Consider the following 27,649-nt stretch of genomic DNA (forward strand, 5'->3'; position numbering starts at 1 on the left):
CACTCGTGCTGCTGCTGCCCGGCAGTGGGGTGATGCATCTTTCTGATGGAGCATGACTCTGTACAGGACAATCCCCACGCCATTTACAAGCCACCACCATCCAGCGCTCCCCCACAGACAAAAGGCCTCGGCTACGGGCTGCATCACGGCGTGGGGACCCTAATCTGCGTTGGCATGCAGCTGGTTCGCTGGGTCAGTGGTATTTGTACCAAATGTGCCAAAGGTACAGAGGTTCTCCCTGTGGCACTGGCAGGTCTCGGTCAGCGAAGTTTCCAGTCCCGTGAACATGTGTAGGTGTGGGGCAAAGTCCAGTATCCAGAGGCTACACTTTAATCCAGCTGGTATCTGACTGAATGAAATCATAGCACTGGTTTAGATAAATACAAAGGGGGAGGAGTCGGGAAGCAGGGGACAGGGCAGCTAGTGGAGGAGAGTGGGAGGGGTGGGGGGAGGGCACACAAACAGTTTACATCATTGTTCCAGAAAGATCCGCAGCTTTCCGCCTCTCCGGCCCTCGCCGACCGCTTATATAAGTGCGCGGGTAGAAGGGAGACCAGGATTCTCTCGAGCAGCGTGGTGCCGCTTAGGTTCACGGGCCCAGATGGACATCGCCATCCAGCAGCCGTGGTTCCGCCGCTCCTTCTGGCCATCCCTCCTCCCCAGCCGGCTCTTCGAGCAACACTTTGGGGAACACGTCCCGGAGAGCGAGCTGCTGACCCCGTACCCCTCTCTGTACTTCCCCAGACCTTCCTTCTTCCGCTGGCCCAGCTGGGTGGAGAGCGGCCTCTCGGAGGTGAGCAGGTCTTTTCACGCTGGCTTTTGTATTGATTCATCTCACACACAAACTGTTGACCAGAGGACGGCAAACCTCAGCCACTCTAGACACAAAGCAAAGATGACGGAGCTTTGCGGTTGAAATGCTAATAACATTCTTCTTTGATGCTCTCACAGAATAGTAAGGAAAAGTAATTTGGTAAGGTTGTCAGTGCTGCTACTGTTTAGTTACACATGCTAATGCATATACTACCTAAATGTACCATGAAGCTAAATGAATACATCGCAGTGTGATGTGTTCATTGAGTCATAAAAGCTTCAGTTGATAAAATGTAAAGAAATGTCATCTTTATGTAAATTGGAGATATACCAGTACAGTATGTGAGGGTTTTAAAGGTAGCATAGTACAATGCTTCTCAAGAAAATAAACATCTATTTTTTAAAAACGTTATAATGCATAGCAAATCTATTTCATGTTGCTCTTTCAGATGAAAATGGAAAAGGAGAGTTTTACAGTCAATCTGGATGTGAAGCACTTTGCCCCCGAAGAGTTGACAGTAAAAATCAATGGACACTACATTGAGATTCATGCCAAACACGAGGACCGTCAGGTAAAGCCCTGCAACCGCATACAAATGCAAGCGAGCACAGAAGTTCTCCTTATGAACTCAGATCTTATTTAGAAACACTGACCTTGCTGGTCAGGCAGATGTGATGTTGAATGTTAAGTATATATTTCAGACGCCAGGTCAGTAGTGTGTGTTTAATGCTATCATACCAGAAGAACAACGCATGCCTCCTCTTCTTCAGGACGATCACGGTTTTGTTTCACGGGAGTTCCTCCGAAAGTACCGGCTCCCGGCCGGAGTGGACCCGGCCAAAGTCACCTCCTCACTGTCCTCGAATGGCGTGCTTACAGTCACGGCCCCCCGGAGCCCCGCTGACGCCCCAGAGCGCTCCATCCCCATCACTCGGGACGACAAGCCCGCCATAAAGAAGTAAATCTGGTGCAGACTTCGTCACGTTACCCCGCCTCCCCGCCCATTACAGCCCTGCCCCAGCCCCGCCCCTTAGCTTTGTCTCCGAGTCTTATATACCGTCAATCTGGTCTGTGACCAGGGAAGAGACATGACATGTAGTGCCCATCAAGGGATTAAATGAGACAAATGATGAGCGTATTGACCAGTTAGGCAGTACAAACCGACCGTTTTTCTAGAGAAACGTTCTGCAACAGGAGCACTGTTTACAAAATGGCACAAGCCAAAGGGCCCTTTGTCTCCGCCAGCCAGTCAGTGTCAAACAGCAGCTGCATGGTGCTGAGTGTTGTGAGGGTTTGGGTGTAGGAAGACTGGCCTTTGGGGCATTCTGCATGATGAAATAGTACAAAGACATCAGCAGCTCTGAAAGAACAGTGTGATGGCATCTCTAAAACCACAATCCCACAGAAATGAGAGAGAGAGAGAGAGAGAGAGAGAGAGAGAGAGAGAGAGAGAGAGAGAGAGAGAGAGAGAGAGAGAGAATGTATGAATATAGAGTTCAGGTAGTGAGGGATAAGAATTGTTATGAACAAATTGATCTTTTCTGTTAATAGTTTCTATGTTTCTCCTGACACATCTGTTTTCTGGTCAGGAATGACATTTGTGGTGGCTGAGAGCACCATTGTGACTCTGAGGAAACATATACTGAGTTTATTAAAGATGTGGAGCAATACAGTGAAATGGAGAAGGAACCACACATAAGATCTGATTTGATGAAGTTACGATGTCAGTGGCAGAGGCAAGATGTGTTAGTTCCCTAAATCTAAAATATGGTGGCAGCACAAGAGAGAGAGCATATTAGTAGGCAAGGATGTTTATAACTTTATAATGTTTGAGTCTGTGTGTATTTGCTATCCATTTTCACAGCCACATATCACAAAAAGCACCACTGTAAAAAAAAAAAAGCTGTAAAAACACAACAACAATGTCTTTTGTCAATAATGCACACTAACTAAAACTGGACTTCATCAACTTTTGAAATTGTTTACTCGTGTATTCTGCGCGTCATGAAAATTCCCGCGCAAACCACAGCATTCGAAATTCTAGAACGGGTAAAGTGAAGAGGCGCGAGCCCTCAAGTGGGCGTTAATGGTTTGATTGCAAGTTGTCCTTAAACACTGTTCTGGGCCTTTTCTTAATCACTTATTCTGAAGCAGAATAAGGTCAAACGCATTTGCGCATTAAGTAATTAATTATTTAACAATAATTCGTTAATTATTTAACAACTTTTATGGAAGTAGTTGTTTTATCTGAGCAGGCATTTAGCACTGCTAAGGTCCGAGCATTGATACCAATAAATATGCTGAACATTAAAAAACATCTGACATTGCATATCTGTTCTGATGTGCCACCTGTTCCATCCATGTCTGTCAGTGTCACATGTGAAACACAACACACACGCTTACCAAAAGGATCCGTTCATTTGCTATTGGGCTATTCACACCAATGCTTCGTGCACATCATACGGACGTAAGGAACAGAACAGGGAGTCTACTGTGGGACCGGGACCGGGACCGGGAGGCTGGACTCCTCAGCAGAGAGATTTCTCGCGCTCGTCTGCCCAGTGCAGCTCGCCCCGTGCCCGCTGAAGTCTAGTGTGTAGCTGGAGTTTGGCACACACTTGGTGTGTGGAGGGTCCAGTTCAGGCTGATGACCAGGGAAGCTTCTTGGCTCTCTCTTTAAAGCTGAAACGGCACACAGGAGCTACCGCCTTTAAAATTAAGTAGCAATTTTTTATTCATGAAACGGGCAGACGTCCATTTTAAAAGATAAGATACGATCATCGTGTAGAAATACTCACTTCTGTAAATCGGGCGACTGTCTTCTTTCTTATAAGCAGAAGAGTATGTTGTTTCAAAGTAGTGAGAAAACTGCGGGAATAAAATGCGTGCGACGTTTTGAAATGTTTGAAGTTTTGCCCCTGCGGTGTCTGTGCACCTCCTGCATCTCCTGCAGAACTGACCTGCGATGGCAAAGGGCGCTGCGATGCACGCCGTGTGTCAAACGTCTTCTCGTACCAATTCCCCATGAGTGTAGCAGTCGAATAGCTGTCCTCGTTTGTAGAACATCGCCAGCCGTACTGGCGGAATTTGGCCTCCTCGGTACAATCGTGCCAAACTTCACCCTGACCTGATGCCCGAAGTCCATCATGAAAAGGTGGACTGTTCTGCGCACGTGCAGATTCCATATCGATATTATGTGCGGAGAACGAGCGCCTCAATGAGATTTTGCCTCTATATGTTAGTCTTGAAACACCGAAAAAAACACTTAGACCAAGTTATATGCGTTAAAAAAGTACATGTACAAGTTTTATGTACCCCGGCAGCAACAACCTGTCTAGGTGCGCGTCACAACGCACGTGTCTTGTGTTGTCATTCGTTTCTATGGCTACGCGACAGCGCGAGAGAACCAGTTGTGTATTATCGTTTAGTATTTCAAAATAAAACGCCACTGAGATTGTCCTACATATGGCCAATATGTCCCATAACGCTCTGTCGCAAGTAATAAACGGGAAACGTTTCAGTAACTGCTGAAGTTTATTGATTAAAAGCACTAGTAAACAATCTACGTTCACATGCTTTTTATTAAGCTCTTTCATTTGTTAAATAGTTATTGATTTGTGGCAGGCAGTGTATTCTTAGTGAAGTTTAATATCTGACTTTCTTCTGCTATTAGCCTTTAAAATGAAAGACAAGGGTGCGTCCATGCTTGCTGGAATAGGTGGGCCACGTCTCGAGATATCCGTGTCTCAGTGACAGAAGAAGTCCCATCTCTGCAGGGGTGAAAACGGCAGGCAATCTCATATTTACATGCAGTTGTTTATCCAGCACTAAAAGCCTAAGAAAAGGACCCCCCCACTCACCCACACACACACACACACACACACACACACACACACACACACACACCGGCGACACTCACGTCAGTTTTCAGCTCCACGTCGGCAGGCATTAAGGCATGCGTCTCCTCCACCACACTGCTGGGGAAGTGGCCTAAGCGGGCCTCCTGCTCACCGTAGTACGACCCCTGGACCTGGTCAGGGCCAAAGGTCTTCAGGTCAGTACTAAAACCTTTAAATACCTTCCAAATGCCTTGTTTATTTTAGTATAAAGATTAGGAACTAGGAGGGCGAAGTGTAGCGGTGGGGGGAGTGGACTCACGCTGCCTGCCCAGTAGATGTTGCCCCGGCCCTTCAGCATGGCGTACACGTACACCAGCTCGCCCTGCCGGATGGGGATGAAGCGGCAGTCTTGGGGGTAATAGTCCTGGAGAGCTCTGGCAATGAGGATGGGGTCTGGGGGCCACATTATACATACGTCACCCACTCAGTGCACTTAATGCAGTACAACTGACAACATACACAGTAAACACTGTATGCTTTATAGCCATAGACACACGTGACGTAGCACCAACTTTTGTATATCACTTAACGCAGCACTCCCGCACGCACGGCTACTCACGGCTGCAGTCGGCGTCCGCACACCGCTTCATGTCAGCGAGTTTGGGCATCTGTCGGCCGGCGGCCACATCCAGCGGCAGCAGACTGCCCAGCACCAGGAGCAGGGCCCAGTTAGCGTAGCGTCTCTCCATCACCGTGCCTCTGCCCTTCAGCACGCAGGGATTCTGGGGGAGAAAGGCTGTTTGGCAGAGGCGGGGCTCTGGCTGGGGCCCCACCCCCCTCTCCCGCCTCCCTTCAGGACCACAGAGTGGAATAAACCCTGTTTTTCCTGGATAATCTTAGCATGATAGAGTAAACTATTTTGTTTAGTCTGCGCTAAGCTGCATTGGTAACTGAGGCAGTTGGTATTGGGAACGAATTATGTTGTCGCTGTTGCATGTCATGACGACAGATTGTGTTGCCTTGCAAAGTAAAATACTATTTACCTGTCACCTATCCACTTTGTCCATAGTTTTTAACGTCTTGAGTTTTATATGAAAATAATTTTCATATCATGTCATTTTATGCATGCAAGTTTACTTTGAAAGAGCGAGCTGGAGTTGGACTTTGTCCCTAAATGATAACCAGCCTTGTTCACTTCTCTCAGAGGGAAAATATTTTGAGCAGAAAACAGGAAGTGGCACAGCAAGGTTCCACAGGCTCCCGCTTGTGTGGAGAGGTTTGACCTTGTGTGACCCCACACAGACACACACTGACACCACTGTTTCTGGAGGGAGGTGTGTGAGGAACACAGGTCTTTAACACCTAGCTGCCCTGTCTGGAGGCCATGCTTTTTCACAAACCACCCTTTCACACATCAGAAAATAAACAAACAGTCTGGCCTCCTCAAGAGAACTACTGTGTTCCCTCTGGACACACATATCTTAATTTGGACCACTAATGAATGTCACGAACAGGTTCTGGAAGTTGTGTGGCAAATGATTCTGAATGCTTCAGAAAGAACTTAATTTACAACGTGGAACCCTATTTTTGGTGGTTGTTTCTGTAGCGCTCGGATAGATTATAAGGGAAAAAAAATGCCAACCACATTGTTTTATGTTGATTATACATTTATTTCATAATCAGTAATGCATTGTTTAAGAAAAAAAATAAGTTACGTGAGAATATTGAAATATCTCTTTAAGAATGACGAACAGGTTGATGGGAAGCGATGCTCGTGGGGGGGATGCGTAGAAAGAAAGCAAGCGATAAGTTGGTTGAAAACTGAATACGCTGTATTACCGAGCCGTGGGTTTAACAGAATAAAGTTGCACAAAACGAGAAGACATACGTGTTTCATTTGGGGGTGCAACATAAATTTTGGTGTTTCTGCCTGGTAGAAAAAAAAGCAAAAGTGTTCAGCGAAGAAAAGTTTTTAAGTAGAGCACAGCGACACTGAGGTAAAAACAGAAGAAAAAAAAAAACGCTAGCAAAGTAAGCGACCATTCCCGCGAAGAAAAACTAAAAGCTAAAATAAAATATCTGACGAAGAAACGGACACTCATCCCTCCAAACTGTGAAACTGCCGAAGGTCAAGCATCATGGACAGTGAGTGGGAATCTTTGTTAACCGATATTGAGAAAAAGCTAGTTACACTGTCACTGGAAGAGCTAAATGCCGTAAGCGAAGTGCTAGGCTTGGAGCTGAGTGAAGAGGTAAAAGTATCATGTCGGTTAATAAGAAGGAGAATGCTTGGTCACTTGGAAAGCGAGGAGGTCACATCCTTAGAGGACGATGGACTGTCTGTTTTATTAACATGTAATGACTTTATCGATAACTTAAAGGAGCAAACAAACGTCGGTGGTTCGGCAAATGCCTCGCAGAATGTCGAACAGAATGCCGTTGAGCAACAAGCGATTGCGCACCCTCTGCTGGTACAACGGGGTATAACTCCGCAAGGTTCATCACCACAAAGACCAAACAGCCTAGTGGGTTCAGAGAGAGAGTCATTACAAGCCAAAGACCAATCGAGCTTACACCCAATATACAGAAAAGATTTCCGAATTATTGGACAAATTGGTGAGGTTGGACAAAAGGATAAGCTGAACTTCATGAGCCTTGAAAGACAAATTGAACGTGGACTAAAAAGAGGATATGATGAGGGTGAGATTGTTGAGGCAGTGATCCAAGCCATTGCACCTGATGTAAAATTAAAAAGTTACCTCGAGAGTAGAGCAGAGTTATCTTTAAACTCCCTCAGACAAGTGCTTAGGACACACTTTATTGAAAAAGATGCAACAGAGCTCTATCATGCCTTAACCCGTGCAGTACAAGAGCCTAAAGAAACCCCTGTTCAGTTTCTTATACGCATCATGGATCTGAGACAGAAAGTTCTATCTGCATCCGACAGAGCCAGAGCAGGACTGAAATACAATCCTGAGCTTGTGCAAACACAGTTCTTACAAACTATCCTGACCGGATTACAAGACGACGCTGTAAGAGTGGATATTAGATCTTACTTGCAGGATGCATCTATAGAGGATGAAGTGCTCCTTGAACGAATGAGTGCTGCTTACAGTGTTGAACTTGAAAGGAGGGCCAAACTGTCCACCAGACAGAAGAGTATTCGAATAACCGCAGTTCAGGAAGAGAACTACAAAACTGAAAAGAGTGATGGTGCAAACAAGGAAAAAAAACAGATAACTAAGCCAAACCCCATTGTGGAAAGACTGGAGGCTAGTAACAAAGTAATTTGTGATGCTATCCAAAACCTTACCACACAGGTCGCTAGCCTTACGCAGAGAAAAGTAGATCCTGGGGACAAAAACATAAAAAATAAGCCATACAATGCAAGCAACGCTAATAGGAGCCCCAGAAAATGTCGTCGGTGTGAGCAGACAAATCCAGAAGGAAAATGTACGCATTGCTACAAGTGTGGGAGTAGCGAGCATTGGGCTATGGGTTGTCGGAAAAAGAAAGACCCCGCGATTAATGTCAACAAAATAGAGGTGCATACCGCAGATACCCATGACAGCATTATTCAACAGAAGGATGTACCCTTGTCAAAGAAGCAACAGAGGACAGCAAAACTTATAGGACATAAAAATCTTGTCCAGTGTAACATTGGAGGTGCTCCAGCTGCGGCGCTTTGGGACACAGGATCACAAGTGTCAATTGTGGATCTAAATTGGAAAAAGGAACATCTACCTGACGCTGAGATACGACCAGTAAGTGAACTTCTTGAGGAAGAAATGCTAGACCTCTATGCTGCAAATGGGACCGAGATACCGTATGAGGGTTGGGTAGGAGTTGAGTTTAGTCTAGCAGGAAACAGAGACAGTGGACTGTTAGTGCCTTTCTTAGTAAGCACGCAGTCTATCACCAAGCCAATAGTGGGTTTTAATGTTATAGAAGAGCTTGCAAAGACTAATACATCAACGGACAGAACTCTTCCTAATAGGTTTTTGCGCAGTCTTGGGTCTGCACTAGATATGGGACAAAAAAAAGCCAAAGCTGTGTTCTCAGTGCTCAGCACGGACAGAGGAATGTCCGAAAGTCAAATAGCAAAGCTAGGAAGACATGATGTTATCATTCCCAAATGCCAAATGTTCAAAGTAATCTGTGGGAAGCCCAATAAAATCGTGTTAAATGGACAGTATGCAATGCTAGAACCAAATGAAAGCACACCATGGCCAGAAGGATTACACATAAGACAACAACTGGTGCATCTACCAGGTGAGGAGAGAAATGCTATTTCAGTTGTAGTTGAAAACCAGACAGACAGAGACATCAGATTACACAACAAGACAATACTTGGCTCACTATTCACTGTGGACAGAATTCATGACGTAGGAGTAGACACGGATGAGTCACGAAGGGCAGATGAACATTTAGGCACAACTGACACAAAAGTGACGCTGGCAAATGAAGGGAAAACTGACGAACAAACATGGGAGCCGCCAGTTGATATTTCACACTTAACAACTGAACAACAAGAGAAAGTGAGAAAAATGTTGAGAGAGGAAAGTGATGTTTTTGCACAAGATGAATGGGACACGGGATGCATACCTGATCTGCAAATGAAGATACATCTCAAAGACAATAGTCCAGTGACAAAAACATACAATTCCATCCCTCGTCATTTGTATCAGGAAGTGAAGAAGCACATCCAGGATCTACTCAGTAGAGGGTGGATACAGCATTCAACATCCTCTTACTCATCACCAATAGTAATTGTTAGAAAAAAAGATTCTACCATCCGACTCTGTATAGACTACAGGCAGCTAAATGAGAAAACACACCCTGATAGACATCCCATTCCGAGAATACAGGAGATTCTGGAAAATCTTGGTGGAAACTCTTGGTTTACCGTGTTAGATCAAGGTAAAGCTTACCACCAAGGCTTTGTCAGTCCAGAGAGCCGAGCATGCACTGCCTTCATCACGCCGTGGGGTCTCTATGAGTGGCTGAGGATCCCTTTTGGACTAACCAATGCACCGGCTGCCTTCCAGAGGTATATGGAAGGTTGCCTTGGGGACCTCAGGGATGAGATCTGTGTGCCCTACCTTGATGATGTTTTAGTTTTTAGCAAAGACTTTGACCAGCATGTGGAGAATGTGAGAAAAGTCTTACAAAAACAAAGGGAATGTGGGATCAAACTCAGGGCAAAGAAATGTGATTTCTTTAAAAGAGAAGTGTGTTATGTTGGCCGTATTATTTCAAAAGATGGATACTGCATGAACCCAAGAGAAGTGGAGACTGTTCAAGCTTTGAAAAAGTCAAACCCCAAAACAGTCAGAGAAGTGAGATCCCTTGTAAGCTTTTTAGGCTACTACCGATCGTTCATTGCTGATTTCTCAAGAATTGCAAAACCGCTTTATGACCTGTTATCACATCCAAAGACAAAGAACAAGTCATTAAAGAAAAGGTCACCACAGTTGCCACCATCTCAGCCAATAGTGTGGACAATATTACATCAGCAGGTGCTTGAAAGACTGGTAGATGCGTTATCAGACCCACCAGTAATGGCATACCCAGACCTCGAAAAGCCATTCGTGTTACATGTGGACGCGTCAGAGGAAGGTCTTGGGGCTGTTTTATATCAACGTCAGGAAGGAACATTAAGGGTGATCGGTTACGGGTCACGTACACTCACTCCAACCGAGAAAAATTACAGACTTCACTCAGGGAAGCTTGAATTTTTAGCTTTGAAGTGGGCTGTCACTGAGCGATTCCGAGATTACCTCTTTCATGCAGTGCACTTTACAGTATACAGTGATAACAACCCCCTCACATATGTGATGAAAAGTGCCAAACTGAATGCGGTAGGACATCGCTGGGTATCAGAATTAGCCGATTACTGTTTCACTTTAAAATACAGACCTGGTAAGGTTAACAGGGATGCTGACTTTCTATCTCGTAAACCAACACAAATGGACAGGATAATGTCAGAATGCACAGAGGAATGCAAACCTGCTGACATAACTGCAGTAAGGCAAGGACTTGAAGCAGACTACAATGGTAACACTGACTGGATATCAGCTATTACATGCGATGTAGCTGTGCTGTCACAGTTAACCTCTACAACTCCAGTTGAGTCAGTAGCAGTCAAAGACATTCAGGCAAGTCAACAAGGAGATCATGTGATACAAAGAGTAATCACACTAAAGCAGAAAAATGAAAGACTTAAGTACAGAGACAAGGTAAAAGAGTCAACTGAAGTAAAACGACTTCTGAGAGAGTGGCCTCATCTTTACCTGGACGAAGATGGAGTCCTACGCCGAAAGACAATTACCAGAAACCAGCTCGTGGTTCCCACTAAACTCAAGCCACTGATCTATCAGCAGCTTCATGAGGAAATGGGTCATTTAGGTGGGGACAGGATGATCTCGCTAGCCAGAGAGAGATTTTTTTGGCCAAAAATGCGAGAAGAAATCGAACATTATGTTACAAAAGTCTGCCGTTGCTTGAAACAAAAGAAACCCAACCGGAAGACTAAGACCCCACTACAAACCATTATGACCTCCACACCTTTTGAGTTAATCTCAATTGACTATTTGCATTTAGAAAGAAGCAAAGGTGGAGTTGAGTATATCCTTGTGATAGTAGACCACTTTACTAAGTTTGCTCAGGCTTATGCTACGCCTAACAAGTCTGGTAAGACAGCAGCACGCAAAATATTTGATGACTTCATTCTGCGGTTTGGATATCCTGCCAGAATCCACCATGATCAGGGAAAGGAATTTGAGAATGAGTTGTTCAAGAAGTTGCAGAGTTACAGTGGGATAAAACATTCGAGAACAACCCCCTACCATCCTCAATCTAACCCTGCTGAACGTTTTAACAGAACTTTACTCAGTATGCTCAGAACACTGGAGGAGACTCAGAAACCTAACTGGAAAGACTATCTGAACAAAGTTGTGCATGCATACAATTCAACAGTTCATGAATCAACGGGATTCTCACCCTTTTTCCTGTTGTTTGGAAGAGAGCCAATTCTACCTATTGACCTATTATTTCCAAAAGAACAAACACTGTCACAGTCCCATCAAGACTATGCAGAGAAATGGCAAAGGTCAATGCAGGAAGCTTACAGTGCTGCACAAGAAAACATGAGAAAAGCATGTAAGAGAGGACAAAAGGGTTATAATCAGAAAGTCTGGAGTTCAGAACTGCGACCGGGAGATCACGTGCTTGTCCAAAACCTTTCGGAAAGAGGAGGACCGGGTAAAATACGTGCTTACTGGGAAAACAAAATACACATAGTCAAAGAAAGAAGAGGAAAAGATAGCCCAGTTTATGTCATAACACCATTAGATGGTGAAGGGAGGGAAAGAGTCCTTCACAGAAATCTCTTACTACCCTGTCCTTACCTTATCGATGGACTAGACTCAAAAGGGTCGAGAGAAAAGCACCAACGAAAGGGAACAAGGGTAAACAAACAAGCACACAAAACCAAGGACAGTGTCCACGAGGATTCTGACAGTTGTAGTGAAGAAGAGTACTCTGTGTGGATCCCCCATAAAACCCAAACGGCCAGCCTCAGTCCACATGCCACAGTCTTTCAACCCAGATCAAGTAAACCTGCAGTAGAGACACAAACTGAGAGACAAGAACAAAGTCAGTTTCAGGATGAAGACGTCTCTGCAATGGCTCACGGTCGAGGGGACGAAAGATTCGAAGAAGAAGACATGCATGAACTAGACACGGGGAAAAATGATGACACGGACTCTGAAAGTCAAGCATCTGAACCTGAGATGTCTACAGACATTAATGCTTCTTCAGAGGATGATTATAGGGTGGAGCAGGAACGACGTTCCACGAGAACACATCGACCAAAGTACATTCTCACTTATGATGAGTTAGGGAAACCTAGTTTCACATCTTTCGAGAAATAGAAATATTGTTCTGATATTGTTCCGAGTTACAGATAAGGTTAATTGAAAATGTTTCTTTATTCATTTGAAACAGAGGTACAATAACAATAGTCATTTTTCAGAAATGTATTTCTAGTGACTAAAGCTACACTTTTAGGTCATTGATGTATTTACGGAAAGAAGTGTGTTTACAAGGTAACACAAGGTAATATGTAAATGGTTGTACTACATTTGGAGCATGTTTAATGTGGATGCATTTAAGAAGGTGGAATGGTAGATATAGCCATATGTGACTTAATGGACTTGGGAGGCCTACCAATGTACCAATTATTTAAGTTAATACACCGAAGCAGAAGTGTTAATTATTTTAACTACCCTGTACACATGCAATTGTAGTCATCTGGTGTGTAGTGTTGAGTGGCATCCGAGTGAGGTTAGTGTTAGAAGCTGAAGGTAACAACGCACTCTGAGTTCCAAAAATGTTAAAATGTTTTGTCAACATTTTTTGTTATTTTAGTGGGGGAGGGTGTAGCGCTCGGATAGATTATAAGGGAAAAAAAATGCCAACCACATTGTTTTATGTTGATTATACATTTATTTCATAATCAGTAATGCATTGTTTAAGAAAAAAAATAAGTTACGTGAGAATATTGAAATATCTCTTTAAGAATGACGAACAGGTTGATGGGAAGCGATGCTCGTGGGGGGGATGCGTAGAAAGAAAGCAAGCGATAAGTTGGTTGAAAACTGAATACGCTGTATTACCGAGCCGTGGGTTTAACAGAATAAAGTTGCACAAAACGAGAAGACATACGTGTTTCATTTGGGGGTGCAACATTTCCGTTTAATAACACGACACTTCTTTAAGGGAACCGAAACGTGTGAAGTTTATTACATCCACAGGGGGGCAGCACTGAGCGCTTGGCTTGAGTCAGTCTTATTAACAGAAAGCTTTTTGTTACCAGTCAGTTCTGTCTTCATATTAGTAAAGATACAGTTAAAACTCAAAAGCACCTTTGATTTTGCGGCTCACACTGGATCATGACGCTAGTGGCCTCCAGAGCAATGAAAATCGACTTGTTTTTTTTTTTAACAACTTATTTAAACATAATGGTAAGACTTATTGAATCAGTATAAAATATTCTGAACTAAGGAGATTTCAATAATGAACGAAACACTGACCATATTTCTTATGTTTGAATAAAGGATAATGGTTCTATTCACGGTTTCACAGTGTGGTTTTCTGACTGAACGATTCCGAGGAGCTCACCTTTGTGTTTCTGTGTTACCTGTGGGAAGGCCCCGCCCATCACCACCGCCACCATATTTGCATGAACTCTGGATGATGTCATCAGCAGAAGGCGGGGCATAGTCATTAACTGTGGAACATTAGCTCCAAGGCAACCAGCAGTGCCTCCCAAGTGCCATACATACTAGAAGCAAAGCAGGAACTTCGCAGGAACTTCCCAGGTAAGAAAAACAACATAACAGGGGGGAAAAGAAACTATGAAAGGGTTGTGTTCTCTTTATTAACCTGTGTTATGTACGGATATACCTGTAGATAAACGTGTGGAGTTTAAATTCAGGTGTTGAAAGGTTTTGTGGTGTTTCTGAAATGGTGTGACAGGTAGTCGTAGGATACCATGCTACCATGCGAGACCTGGTAGAATATTAAGCTCTAATCAGTTTCACTGATTAAACTGCCTTGTGCTCACGGTTAAAGGTTTTGATCTGGGTTCAAAAGCCACGCCACAGTAGATCAACTCCGAAGCACCTGTTAGCAAACATGAGCTGGTTTACATCATATCCTGGTGTCATACCTGTCTTAGCCTGCTTTCTTGAGCAAGACACGAATGTCAGTTTGGCCTTTTTCAAGAAAGTTCCTTTTCCAGTCTGTTAATGGCTATCTGTGATGTGGCCGCTTGAAGTTAGCTGAACCAAGTACATGGCAGGTTGATTTGGCTTGAGCAAGCCCAGCCACGCATGCTCTTAGGAACACACGAACCAGTCAGGCGTGACTGGATGGGGTGTAGCCGGCCACCGCCGAGGTTTCAATGAGTCCTGGAATGTGGGAAACACTACAGCCCTTGTTGGTCTGGCCCACTTCACAAAAGGATCACGCACAACAATAGCGACGCTCTGTATCCTGGGTATATTATCTTTCGTTACATGACTTCTGGGCTACCTTGTTCAGAAAATGTACACAATGAAGGAAATCTGAGAAAGTGATGATTTTCGGGACTTGTGGTTTTAAACTGACTAGCAAGTAAATTGTAACATGGTTGAATTTGTTATTGGGCAAACATCTTATTTTGTTTTTGGTCATTGTCCAGGGTTTCAACCTGATAAACAAAACCGAGGATGGCAGTATGTGCGTTTTGACAAACAAATGACCTGGAGCGACCGGCAGGGTCTTCACGGCAGCAGTGCAGCTTGAACCAGACGTGAAACAACAATGATCTCGACCAGGAAGGAGAGTCTGACGTCTCCTAGCCTGGAGGACTCCTTCTTCCCCTTCTCGTCATCCACCCCCTCCACCAGGCGTCGGGTGAGGGGTGGACGGATGAGGCCGGACGACCTGCTGGCGTCCCCGGGGGGCGAGAACAGCCCGACCATGCTGGAGAAGGACCTGATCCTGGCTGCCGAGGTGGGCCGTGCCCTGCTGGAGAGGAACGAGGAGGTGGAGGCTCAGCTGGAGCAGATGAGGAAGGACGTGGAGGTCAGGATCGTTTTTTTTGTTCGCCGCCGAAAAAATGGGACACGATCATGGCGGTTTGACGTGTGAGAGATTAGGCTGGGGCTCTACTGAACTGAAAGGACGTTTCTGCTCATCAGAGCACGTGATTAGAGATGGAGATTAAAGATACGGCACCCAACGTCATTCATTGTGTTTGAGAAGAGCAGTTACACCCATATTGCATACATACCAGGAAACCGTTCCAATAAATTATACTATAGGAGGTTACTATGTGTTATTGGGATTTGGACAACTGGTTGCTTAATCAGAGTATTTAGCTGCATTGTGGCAATAAGTGTGTGCATGTGTGTGCATGTCCGTTTGTATGTATGTGTGTGTGTGTGTGTGTGTTGATGTGTAACGTGTGCGTGTGTGCTGCTTTCAGGCCTTGCAGCAGGAGAAACACACACTCCAGCGGCGCCTGGAGGTGCGAGAACTGGAGGCAGGGCAGCGGGAGGCGGAGCTACAGTCTGACATCACGTCCCTCCGCGAGCAGCTGGAGCAGAAACACAGTGTGGGCCGCGAGAGGCGCCGCGAGGAGAACGAGCAGCTCTCGCAACTCTCCAACCACAACCAGAAGCTGGTGGAGCAGCTGGCAGAGGTGACCAATCAGAGCGCTCGAAAAGTGTTCGCTGCCGCGCGGTCTAAAAATATAGGCGTAGCTGGCAGATGTACGATAAACGTGTCTGTGAAAAGTAACATCCCTTTGAACGCCGTCCTCCCACCTACCATGGAATGTAGAAGACCAGGTTTGGTCGTCTTTCTTGAGGAGTTTGACATCTGGTTCTGAGAGGAAGATATGCATCAGTACATCAGGGATGATTTCATGCATGTTTGCCTTTTATTCTTTGTTTGTCGGCTCTCGTTCACGTGGTCCCTGCGTCTTCTTCTCCTCTGATTTCTCAGGCAGTGTCTTTGGAACACTCCCTACGTCTCGAGCTGCGCTCGTTGAGAGAGGAGATGGAGGACACGAGTTTCAGTAGGTCCATAAGCTCTGCTCGCCTGGACAGCCTGCAGGCTGAGGTACACACACACGCACACACACACACACACAGAAGGCCAAGGCTACGGCCAGGACCTTCCAGTTTCAGTGGCAAGTGGCGAGCGTTCAACCACAACAAGCTGCCATCACGTCTAATTAGGGACCCCCAGTCATGTTCAGTGTACTTGCTGTGTCTCCCCCACCAGCTGTAACAAAGATTCACCCGCTCAAATATCAGCCTCCGAGGTCGGTCACGTGAGAGGGCCGTGTGTATGACTCAAAGGATCGTGTGATGCGCTATTTTCGTGCGTCTCATGCAGTTTTCTCATCGAACAGAACCGAGTTTTACAGGAGCGCTGCACGAACACAGACCAGCGACTGACGTCGGCGCAAGAGAACAACGAGAGGCTGAGGGCGGAGAGGGACCGACTACGAGAGCGAGTCATCGAGCTACAGACCGAACTAAAAGAAAAGGATGCTGAGGTAACGGGAGACGCGCAGATGTAAGAGAAACGGATCAAAACCAGGGCAATAGTATCACAGCAAGAGTGAAACGTGACTCCCTGTAACCGGACTTAGACTCATCCTAGTTTTAATGAAGCAGGGAACTACTGGGAACAACCTGAGCTATGGTAGAGACTCCATACTTCAAATCCTCTCACATTCCCACTTGTAATCTACTCAGTAGTGATAAGAACCCCCTGACCATAAATACATCAGCCGTTAAACCCTTTAAATAACAATGCCTTGCAAATTGTCCTTTATTTTTTTTAACGAACAAGCGGAGTATCCTCAGCTCACAAGGGGGCCTTGGTGTGGAGTGGGATTTGGGTGGTGCTCACTGCCTGCGTGGTGTTCCCCAGGTGGAGCAGGAGCAGAGTGTGGCGTTTCAGCTGCGCACGGCCAACGGGAACCTCCAGGAGAGGCTCCGGACCCTGGGCGACGAGGCCAGCCTCGGGGAGGGCACATGCTTCCCTCTGTCCCTGCAGAACGAGCTGCAGCAGTCCCAGGTAGCCCGACGCCCTTTAGCTGTGAGACGAACAAATGTCTTCAACCAGTAATGCTAAAATATCATATCGTGTATAAAATACGTCATATGTCATTAGCATTTATCTATATTTGTGTTTAGACCTGATATAATTTTCATAATGATAACTAGTTTCAACATTACTAGGGAAGTGTCCTGTTTCTCTCTCTCTCTCTCTCTCGCAAATTTATTTATTACATATAATTTGACCCAACAGGCCAAAGAGACCATCCTGGCCCATTCTACTGCTCTACAAGTAAAAGAGGCGGAGATTCAGAAACTGAAGAAAGAGGTCTGTCCATATTCACAGAGCCCTAATGGGTATAGGACTGATCAGCTGACTCACCTCATGTGTTTATGACGAATGTTTCTGTTAACAGCTGGAAGCCAGCCAAGCTGAACTAGAATCAGTCATGGAGGAGCTGAAGCCCTTTCGCAACTCACCGGGCAAACCAGCATACAGGTGAAACATCCCATAGACCAGCCTGTGCTATTATATTAGCACCAGCATTGATGTAGCAGCTCTTTGAACTGGTTTCAGGAAGAACTCACTACCGTGTGGTAAAGGGCGGGGCGCGGTCTAACGTCTTGCCCTGTGTTGTGTTGTGTTGGTGTGTTTTCTTGCGTAGTGCCTTGGAGAATGAGGTCATTTTGGCGCGGCAGGAACGCGACACACTCAACCAGCAGCTCCTGAACACCATCAAGCACAAGGTGGCGCTGTCTCAAGAAGTGGAGTCGTGGCAGGTGGGTGAACCGTTGGCGTTCGCTGGCAACGTCACGGCAGGAGCGTTGGAGGCGGAGCCTGCGTAGGCGGAGATGTTGAGAACGTGCGATCTCTGCCCTTAACGCGACCCGCTCTCCTCTCCCCCGACCAGGAGGACATGCGGCTGGTGATTTGTCAGCAGGTCCAGCTGCAAGAGCAGGAGAGGGAGAAGGAGAAGGAGAAGAACCAGAACCCCTTCAACAGAACCACCCGCAAGACCAAGTCCTTCCGGTTACCCCGAGAGGAGGGCAAGAAAGGGTTTTTCTCCTCTCTGTTTGGTGGAGAGTGAGCACCTGGGTGAGGAGGAACTGGGACAGAGAGGACACCTACTCAACGATAACAGGGACAGGAAGGATGATAAAATGTTTTCTTACTAGTTGTAAATAGTGTGTGAACCAAAAATGTAAATAAGATTAAATTGACCAAATATAGTATATTTTGGCATGAAGTTCAGTGTTTGTCTACATTTATTTGGAATGTATTCCATCACATAAATGCTCACTTCCAAAAGCAGCAGTAATAAATGTACTCTGATTATATTAAAATTTTGAGCAGATGCCACAGACATTTCAATCAATTAGAGGTAGCAATTGGTCAAATTTGACACTTCATAGCACCATGTTTATACAGCATTTGTATGACTGTGTTCAAAAAGCAAAGATTTAAAAACATTTTGTGTCAAACCCAAAAAGCAGCACCAGTAATAATGTTTCAGTTCAAAATACTTGTCCATTCATTTCTTTGCAGAAATCCATTAATCTACATACAAACGTAATTACACTGCACCCTAGCGTGCACATTTATTCATAACACTGACTCCACCTTCATTGTACTTTGTCAGTCTACTTGCAGAATAACACCATGTTTGGGTCGGGCCTGGCCTCGTAGCCTGGACTGTTTCCTGATCCAAACCCAGGATAGAGAGAGTCCGTCAGCCCTTCGGCTGGTTCTGTTCCCTCTGACTGGTAATTGGTCTCTGGGCTTTCGTCAGGATGTACCCCAGGCTGGTCGCTCAGAGGACTTTCAGTCCAAATTGCTCGACTGCCTTTGTCAAAAAAAACTCTTGTTATGTTGGAGGTGATGATACTTGAGAATTGTACAGGCGCTACTGTCGGACAGCCGTAGGGGTCCTGCTCTGACCCTTTTCCTTCGGGCCCCTCTGGTAGACAGCCGTAGGGGTCCTGCTGGTAAAGATCTCCTTGAGGGTCCTCTGTTTTCACAGCCATCCTGTACAGGTCAGAGTTATAGCAGAGACCATTCTCTGTATTATTCGCTTTGTGGACAAAACAAACAACTTCCGGGTTACTGGCATGCCCAGTGTCTCTTCTTGCAAGGTAAACAACGGAGTCTGTTGAGCTACTGTCATCTACGTCCTCACCAGCATCAGAATTAGCCGTTGGAACAGAAAGTGTGTGGCATTCATCAGGAGTGACTGTTAGGGTGGTGACAGTTTTTTCTGTGATGTACTGTAAGACAGTAAGATATTGTAAGTAAGTAAGATATTGATATAAGTAAGATATTGAAACGATATAATCCCATATAACTTTGATAATGTAAATTAAATAATTATTTAATTAATAATTAAATATTGACACTTAAGCCTCCACGAGTACAAAGACACATAGACCCTCTCAAAAGTAACACTAAGGATATTTGCATTTTAAAATGAAGCCACACTGAATCATGATGGTAAAATGACTCGTGTCAGCTCAATATAGATTCAGCTCAAAAAATTCTTGAGGGAATTTGATCAACACACCAGATCTTTGGGAGTGTTATACACGTTGCTTCGGGGCTTCACGTAGTGGCATGTGACACTCAGAGTGATCGCGGTCCAAACCATCAGCAGTACAGCACATCCCACACCTAGAATATACTCTACTCGTCCTGCAAAGAAAGAGAGTCATAAAAGATAATTTAATAGCACAATTGTGTCATATTTCATAGGAACTAATACTGAATCTGATCATGAAAGGCAGAGGAGAAAGGTGAGCAACTTCAGTTTCTTATCACAGATTTGCTGATGACCTCAGATGATAAGATCTCGCAGTGTTATTTTTCAGTTGAAATCACACCCAAATGGTCCAATGGCAGCACTCACAAAGATTTCCTTTAATGATTACTAAGGAAGTGAGAGAACAAACCAAACTTCCGCATGGGTAATAGTACCAGTATGGGCTTCAGCCAGCGAGATGCAGCGGGTGGTGTTGTGGTTGGAGCGCTGGTACATCTGCATGTAGAAAGCTGAAGCGTTGATGCAGTAGGAGCCTGGGGGCAGGTCGGAGAACCTGTTGGAGGACTCTGTGCTCGTGTTCTGTGCAATGTGCATCAAGAGCTGCAAAGAAGCCGAATATTTTCCTTATGAACTTATCAAGATCTAGAAATTGTGCACAATTTAGAGATCGCAAACATCAGGGCAAACCTGGGAGTGCGGAGTGAAATTCGGACGCGTAAGAAGTCAATGAAACGTCAGTGAAACTACTATATACTGCTATTATGCTTTATTGTATTTCCTAGGAGTAATAGGAACATTTGGATCAGCAAATTACATCAGAAATCCAGAAACGTTGTTGCACCTGTACTGGGTTGTTAGAAATCACTTGGTAGAGGTCAAGGGAGAATTGTAGGGGAACGACCTTGAGCCGCTGCACCGGGTGGCTCAGTTGAATAAATATGGAGTACTGGTCAGAGGTCACCTCCAGGTGTGGAGCGCTCAGTCGACCTGTGGGGTTCAACTACGGTGAACACTCACCACATCTACAGTCTCTTTTCTAAACAGATGACCTTTCAAACGTCAGAGTCGAATTACATTTAAACAAATCAATGTTTATACAATGTATTTAGAGCACTGGAGTATTGTACCAATGTACTGTATAACTGTCAGCTCAGTACCAGTGCTGAAAATAGGTTAATCAGTACAGACACAACCATTGCAGGCCTAACGACAAAGAATACAGCAGCTACAACGTTGTTTTCTTTCTTTCAGTGCTTATAGATTGCTCTCATGTAAATGCCTAAAAGAGAAATGCATAGCATAAAACACTGAATAGAGAAAGTCTAACTTATAAATAGAAAGTATAAATAATTTTCTCTCTGTGTGTAGTGTGGTGGATTCAGCATAGTATGTTTCCTTGGCTTGACCCCAAAATTAGAGTATATATGTTTTGCACACCCTCCAGCAAAGCTGACCCCCCCCCCACGTACACAAAATTCTAGTGTTAAACTGTAACGTGACGCTGTGGATGGCTTTGAACTAACTGCCGTCGTATAGTTGAAATGTGCTTGGCCGAAGCGTCCAGTTGGACGACTGGTGTTCCCACTCCGCCCGGACCCTTATTAAGTACAATGTCCAGAGGTGATGGAGAGTGAAGTTGCAATGTGTAGAGGTGATATTAGTGCAGTTTTCCAGTGGATTCCACCGGTGGATTCCATCGGTCTTCGAGCTGCGCAATCAAGGAAACAAACATTTCATTCTTTCTGATGAAAATTCATCTCAGTTTGAGATAATTTTTTTTACCAACAGGGACATTTCAAATGTCTGCATGGACAGAAATTATCAGTGTACTGTTTTGAACATGAAAAGAAAAACGAACTTACTAATTCTCAGCATCAATGAATTCAAGAGAGTATCTGGTGCCAGTAGGGTTGTCTGGTCCAGGGAGCCAGTGAGCAAAGGCCAGAAAGTCCAACAGGTCCAGGGTCAGGTTGAGAGGGGCGGAGAGGGCACCTAGCACAACACAGGCACTTCAACCTGCAATCCCACGGGCTGACCTCAGTCAAACTTTAAAGCATCAAATGGTTTTAGCTCATCGGTTATTTACAGAATGTCACTCTCTTGGGAGTGCTCTGTACATATTTATTTTACTGAGCAAGTGAAAGTGTTAGATTTCACGCTAGATGAGTCTGAGTAAAAATAGCATGTGCAGGAAGTATTCAGCAGTAAACTGATTTATTTGTAGAAGTAAACGCCATCCTAGGACATTTCTGCATTTCTTGTTAATCTTTTTCAGTTTTCAGTTTTAAATAATTAAAACAATTAATGGATAAAAAAATGCTTTTAAAATTATAAAAACATTTAATAGACTGACGTTTGTCACAGGAATCCACCTGTGACATCTTTTTTTCTTTAACAAAATTCAGAAAATCTCAGGTCAAATGGTCAGTTCTTTATTCTTGCCTACGGCTACCTTCAGATGACACCAGGTAATTCAGGAGCAGAGCCAAAACAGAGGAGGCGCAGTATGGCATTGTGTAATGCTTCCATCCAACCTCCAAACCCCCTTTAACAGGGAGGTCAGAATACGTGAACGGTAACGCGTCAACAGCCTTCCCTGGAACACACACAATGTACACTATATGTGTCATCCTCGACTGCTGGAAGATGTGCCAGACTGTGGGTAAGTCATTTTAAAAACAGCTAAAATGCAAATATTTACTTCAGTGCAGAATGCACAAGCACTTTTTCCCCAACAGACCTTTAAGAAACACGTCAGGACAGGAAGCTACATAAAGGTGAGAGGGAGCAGAAACCTTAGGAAATATTCACAATTTAAATTCTCAGTACAATGTCAGAAATTCTCAAACACACAAGCTAATTTGAGCAGATGAGTTGAGTGTCCCAGAGCTAAAAAGGACTGAGCCACTGAATTTTCACTCACCAGAACGTTACTGGCATCCCACTCACTTATACATTATCCTGGTCATGATAGTCCAACAGTGAAAGGTGCACTATCAAATTCAACTTTAAGTAGGTTCAAAGGAGGCGGAACAGATGACTATCAAATGTGAACTTATTTGGAAGAGTTTAGCCTGTTTCTCACTGTCGGTCAGTACACTCACTACGCCAAAGAAAACAAACTGGTTTGTAAAACATGTGAGCAACTAAATTGCCCTTTCGACAAGAATGTTTTCCTCATTAAAAAAAGAAGAGACAAAAGATACATTAGCATATTTCTCGTTTCCAGTCTCGGTAAACATTCTGAACACATAACAGGAATTTCCTGCTGGTTTGGTATAATCATACCTGTCTGAACTGTCATGCTTTAAACACTCATAGACGGCAGGGCTGGCCCGAGCATTTGTGGAGCCCTGAGCAACGTTTAATTTGGGGCCCCCCCATGCTACCACCTCAGCACCAAATTCTTGTAATGAATAGGCTGATCATGATATCCTGGTGCTCTTGGGGGCCCCCTAGTGGCGTGGGGATCCTAAGCAACCGAGGATGCTTTGGCCTGGTTCTGGTAAAACAGTGACCAAGTCTTGAATTTACATCAAGTCTTGTGATTTAATAAAGACTCGTACATGAACTAAATATGTATTTATGACACTAAACCTCAACAGCTCTGCTATAGGGGGCCTTATAGTGGCCTGTAGGACTTTACTTCTAGGTTCCATGAAGATGTCTGTAATGAAGGAGCTTGTGAGTGTGTAATGGTTTGGTAGTATCTGCTGATGTCTTTTCATGTTCTTGTTTCCCTCAGAGCATCATGAATCATAAATCATAAAAATAATAACCCATGTTTAAATGGTAGAGCGACAGTCACATGGAACACTCTCTCACTCATTTTTACAATGCTTTTTGGAAGTGTTTAGACACTATTAAATATGAATGGTTTCTGTTAAGGTTGAATATGCTTCCAGAAGTGCCACCACAACACTCATGGTAAAAAGAGGTTAATTTTATTTAAAATAAAGTTCCAGGTTACCAATCACATAACAGAGTAGCATAATGCTTCAGGACAGAAGGGTTATGGTAAACATTCAAATGGCCCAAAGCGCAACACTCAAAATAAATAAAGACAAATAAATAAATGATAGTAAACAAAAAAATAAATAATGTGCATATTAAATCTTGTGCATATGGATATGATGATTTTTGGTGTTCGGCCACAAAGCCTTTACTTTCTCATCCAGTATTTTAAGGGAGTTCCTGTAAATTTGATCTTCCAGGCTGCTGTAATGCACAACAAACCTCGTGTTCTTCACATCGCAAGCAGCCAACGAACAACCAACTGGAAAACCCACCAGGAAAAGACAACAAATTGTCGAGTTGATTGAGAATCCATCAGTCCTGCTCTAAGAGTGGAAGGTTGTCAGTTCCACATATTTAATGCATTTATGAGGATTTTCTTCCCATTAAAAGTCAGCCTTTTGGGTTACTTTGACTGCGTACGTCTAGAGCCTAAGAGCTACTACTCACTTTTATTACTTTGTGGTCAGTAAATACATTCATCTTTTTGATGTACATTTTACATGTACAGTATAATCTCAAATCAGAGGACCAAAAGATCCTATAATATTGATTCCTAAATCAACACCAAGAACATAAAGTGTTTTTGCATGCAAATGTCCCTTTGTATCATTAGCATATATAAATATAATAAATAAAAGGGTTTTTTTTTTTTTTTTGGGGGGGGGGGGGGGCAAGCCTGCTCTAGTGAAGTGGAACCTTCAACATAATTTTCATGTGTCTCAGATTTAATCCGAAACTACCAAAACACAATTAATAGGGGGGAATGCATATAATGTACATGGATCTTCCAGTTTCGCCATAATTATTCTAACTTTTCAAACAGTCATTATTAATCTACCTAAGGACCTTTGAACACAAGAGACTCATTGAGGCTATAGTGACAAAACCGTTATTTGGTTAGGAAGGACAGCACCATCAAGGAAGTATCTGGACCACCCCTCTTCTCCCAGCTGGAATGGTTCCTTCCATTTCCTCCTCCTCCTCACAGAAAGTGTTAATATCCATAACAGCCAACAGGGGGAGAGGGGGCTGTCAATTTAGCTGCTATCTGATGCACCAGTCTATGGATGTCTGGAAGGGGTGTTTTGAAGTTCTACAATTCACCCAATGGTGGCAGGGCACAGGAGTGTCCAAACAGCTGGATGACGAGGTCTAGCCTACATTCACCCCAAGGCCGACCTGGACCTTGTCTCCTTTGTGGTTGACGAAGGCACCCATGATTAACGTGGCTGGAAGTGGATTCAGGCGCTTCTCCAGAACACCTCCAATGATGCATCTGCTGTCCAGCATGCCTAGCAGAAACACGTCATATAAACCACTTTCAGTTTCCTAAAGATCTCTGTTCATGAGAGGCACACATGAAAGACCCTTACCTCTGAAGACCATGTTGGCTTCAGGTAATTCCATTTGGTAACCGAACGAGAAAGTGGTCTCCTGGGTCCTAGTGCTGGCCTCAAATTCCACTCCAACCTGGATCTGGGAAGAATTATTTAGAAAACTGTACAAGTGCTACAGGTTTACATTTCCTGGCTTTCTTATGACAGAATATTTAGACACCATCATACCTGCTTGCTGGCCCTATGATAATAGCTGGCGTGGGCACCTCCTTTTCCGGCATTTAGTGTTGCCACCCAGTTGGGCCCTGGCGTAAAACAAAAATGCATCTATCAGCTTTGCTGCTGTAGGTAAACAGTCGTATGTTGATGGCAGATTACCATACATCTGTAGCACAGATCTGCTTGCTAACCCGAGTACTGGCCAGCCAGGGTGAGGATGCCTCCTTCCTCAGCTCTTCCTCTGTGGTACACCAACTCTCCCCCCAGAACCAGCTGCGGAGAGACACTCTGGAGGAAGTGTGCCACCATGATAACTGTACCCATAAGACACAAGTAAATATATTTCAAAGGGTAACCCTGAAAATATTAACTATTTACTACAAAAACTATCATAATCGGAGAGCAAGTTAGCCCTTTAAATCTCTATTCTATTTGGATGCAGTTTTTGAGGAGACTAAGAAAAGCAAGTTCTATTGAATTTAGAAGTCATTTAACCTCATTCGGGTCTCTGCTGCCACTGCTGCAAAAACTACTTTAAAAGACGGTGATAACTTCACTCACTCTCCTGAGAGTTTAGTAACATGAATCCACTACTATCTCACTTTTCCAGAGAACAGAGATAGATCTTCAGTGATTTCAATGGTCTTGGAGCTTGGCTGGTTGTTCTCCCATACCTGATTCCCTGAGGACGTCCGGGTTGGCCACAGTGAAGGCAGCCGTGAAGTCACTTCCTCTGTACTCTGTCTCGAACTGCCACGTGACAAAGTGAGACTGTTGTGTCTGGAAAAAAGAAATACACAGACGACAGCAACAGAGATTTCTGCATTGAACTGCTTTGACTTAGACTGGGCCGCGCACATTTCCAGGACTTACCTGAAATACTGCCTTTGCTCTGATTCGCTCGCTCAAGTGTAATAAAGAGTGGGCATTCAAACTTCCAGAAGAGTCCATTTCCCCGATAAGCATGGGAGAGCTCTGGGTTGAGACAGGCCATTAAGAACACAGTCTCAGATCATATTGAGATAGAGAACGAGTGAGGAGGAGGAGAAGAGACCTACTGTTTCTTTACTGTCAGGGTCTGACTGGAGGTGTTCAACATGGAAGCGATAACTCGATGGGGCAACAGCACTGAGGTGAAAGTTATGGCTGACCTATATTGAGAAATGACCAAATTAATTATATTTTGTTAGTAATAGAACATGACTTTCTTCCTTTTTTTTATTTGTAAGCTGTTTAATAAGAGCCAAAATAAGCTTATGACAATAAGCTTGTGAAAAAGCAGGCCCGAACCTTGAAAAAGCTGCTGAGAGTTTTGTTTATGACCATTTTAACACCTTCAATTTGCTGTGGAAACACATCTAAAGACACAAACCATTTTCAGACATGAGAGATGTCGTTTCATCACATAATCAATGTGTCACACATCACTCCCCCTCCCAACAAAATGTTTTTTTTTAAATAAATAAATAAATAAATAAATAAAAACCACAGGCAGAAAGGTCATTGTCTTCCTAGAGCTTATTGATGCCAGAACAAACATGGTTTTGTGTCTTTTCTGAAACATCAGATTATGTTAGTCCAGCACCGCTTTTGGAGCTATTCTCATTCTCCTGTTTATTTACCTTTGCAGCTGCGGTGGAGGCCATCAAAGCTGCCCGGGTTGGGGAGCCGGCTGTCCCTCCTGTCCCACCGTGAGAAGGGCCTGTCATGGGGAAAGGGGGAGTTCTGACGCCCTGGCCCAGATGGCAAGGCCAGCACACTGCCCATGAGAACCTGGGAGTCAAAGGGGAGTCTCTTCCAACCTGATCGAGCCACTACTTACCTGTAAAATACAGGTGATATGTCAGGATGGTCTACAACATACACATGCTTCAGAAGATGCAAATCTCTGAACCTTAAGACACACTTCAAGATTAATGCTATCATTAAAACGCACATACTGTATCGCACAATTCAAATAATTAACCTTAAGCTTGACATCTAGATCAAAATGCTTACCACTAAAAACGACCCAAATGTCTAGCTAATATGTGCAGTGTTCATAGATCCATCATACAGCCCATTACTGACACTACATGAAGGTCGATGCTGCAGTTTTAACTGGGTTGCCAGTGCTACTTACTCTGTATCAGTCGGATTTTGATTAACGCTATCGCAAATACTCGTGCGCTGGCATCTGTTTGACTTATAATGAACCATGTAGGCAGAACAAACCCATGAACGCAAGGAACCCTGATCAATTTTAAAGGCTCAAAAAGAGATGACA

The 27,649-nt window shown here is 44.2% G+C and overlaps 6 protein-coding genes across 9 annotated transcripts; 2 read left to right on the top strand and 4 right to left on the bottom strand.

Moving 5' to 3' along the window:
* The first annotated feature begins 494 nt into the window (after nt 1-494).
* cryabb (crystallin, alpha B, b) lies at nt 495-2,757 on the top strand. Its single transcript, XM_077011039.1, has 3 exons — nt 495-793; nt 1,263-1,385; nt 1,585-2,757. Exons 1-3 carry the CDS (start codon nt 602-604, stop codon nt 1,774-1,776), a joined length of 507 nt encoding a protein of 168 aa, XP_076867154.1. The 5' UTR covers nt 495-601; the 3' UTR covers nt 1,777-2,757.
* On the bottom strand, nt 1,998-4,172 carry cfap68 (cilia and flagella associated protein 68). The gene is made up of 3 exons (XM_077011040.1): nt 3,775-4,172; nt 3,613-3,682; nt 1,998-3,496 (listed from the first exon to the last, which is right to left on the bottom strand). The coding sequence occupies exons 1-3, from the start codon at nt 3,997-3,999 to the stop codon at nt 3,303-3,305; spliced, it is 489 nt and encodes a 162-aa protein (XP_076867155.1). The 5' UTR covers nt 4,000-4,172; the 3' UTR covers nt 1,998-3,302.
* Nucleotides 4,173-4,329: 157 nt separating this feature from the next.
* mia (MIA SH3 domain containing) lies at nt 4,330-13,766 on the bottom strand. The gene is made up of 5 exons (XM_077011041.1): nt 13,749-13,766; nt 5,273-5,435; nt 4,973-5,106; nt 4,734-4,844; nt 4,330-4,584 (listed from the first exon to the last, which is right to left on the bottom strand). The coding sequence occupies exons 1-5, from the start codon at nt 13,749-13,751 to the stop codon at nt 4,561-4,563; spliced, it is 435 nt and encodes a 144-aa protein (XP_076867156.1). The 5' UTR covers nt 13,752-13,766; the 3' UTR covers nt 4,330-4,560.
* A 34-nt stretch (nt 13,767-13,800) lies between these two features.
* bicdl2 (BICD family like cargo adaptor 2) lies at nt 13,801-18,523 on the top strand. The gene is made up of 10 exons (XM_077011037.1): nt 13,801-14,036; nt 14,900-15,285; nt 15,689-15,904; nt 16,210-16,326; nt 16,622-16,768; nt 17,149-17,295; nt 17,530-17,604; nt 17,693-17,775; nt 17,942-18,056; nt 18,188-18,523. The coding sequence occupies exons 2-10, from the start codon at nt 15,022-15,024 to the stop codon at nt 18,362-18,364; spliced, it is 1,341 nt and encodes a 446-aa protein (XP_076867152.1). The 5' UTR covers nt 13,801-14,036; nt 14,900-15,021; the 3' UTR covers nt 18,365-18,523.
* Nucleotide 18,524: 1 nt separating this feature from the next.
* Nucleotides 18,525-23,215, bottom strand: crfb12 (cytokine receptor family member B12). 4 transcript variants are annotated; one of them, XM_077011036.1, is made up of 9 exons: nt 22,734-23,022; nt 22,512-22,577; nt 22,263-22,406; nt 21,673-21,802; nt 21,334-21,518; nt 20,625-20,797; nt 20,245-20,410; nt 19,835-19,962; nt 18,525-19,541 (listed from the first exon to the last, which is right to left on the bottom strand). In XM_077011036.1, exons 3-9 carry the CDS (start codon nt 22,321-22,323, stop codon nt 18,918-18,920), a joined length of 1,467 nt encoding a protein of 488 aa, XP_076867151.1. In that variant the 5' UTR covers nt 22,324-22,406; nt 22,512-22,577; nt 22,734-23,022; the 3' UTR covers nt 18,525-18,917. The 4 variants fall into 4 exon arrangements, with proteins under 4 accessions (XP_076867151.1, XP_076867148.1, XP_076867149.1 ...); XM_077011033.1 differs by lacking the exons at nt 22,512-22,577; nt 22,734-23,022 and adding an exon at nt 23,099-23,215 and having other exon boundaries at nt 20,652-20,797; XM_077011034.1 differs by lacking the exon at nt 22,512-22,577.
* A 1,272-nt stretch (nt 23,216-24,487) lies between these two features.
* Nucleotides 24,488-27,636, bottom strand: LOC143518526 (mitochondrial import receptor subunit TOM40B). The gene is made up of 10 exons (XM_077011042.1): nt 27,506-27,636; nt 27,006-27,205; nt 26,674-26,741; nt 26,442-26,534; nt 26,257-26,358; nt 26,058-26,163; nt 25,575-25,697; nt 25,393-25,469; nt 25,201-25,303; nt 24,488-25,119 (listed from the first exon to the last, which is right to left on the bottom strand). The coding sequence occupies exons 2-10, from the start codon at nt 27,148-27,150 to the stop codon at nt 24,980-24,982; spliced, it is 957 nt and encodes a 318-aa protein (XP_076867157.1). The 5' UTR covers nt 27,151-27,205; nt 27,506-27,636; the 3' UTR covers nt 24,488-24,979.
* Nucleotides 27,637-27,649: the final 13 nt, after the last annotated feature.

This window comes from Brachyhypopomus gauderio, chromosome 7 (genome assembly GCF_052324685.1).
Source record: "Brachyhypopomus gauderio isolate BG-103 chromosome 7, BGAUD_0.2, whole genome shotgun sequence".
NCBI classification, from domain to species: Eukaryota; Metazoa; Chordata; class Actinopteri; order Gymnotiformes; family Hypopomidae; genus Brachyhypopomus; species Brachyhypopomus gauderio.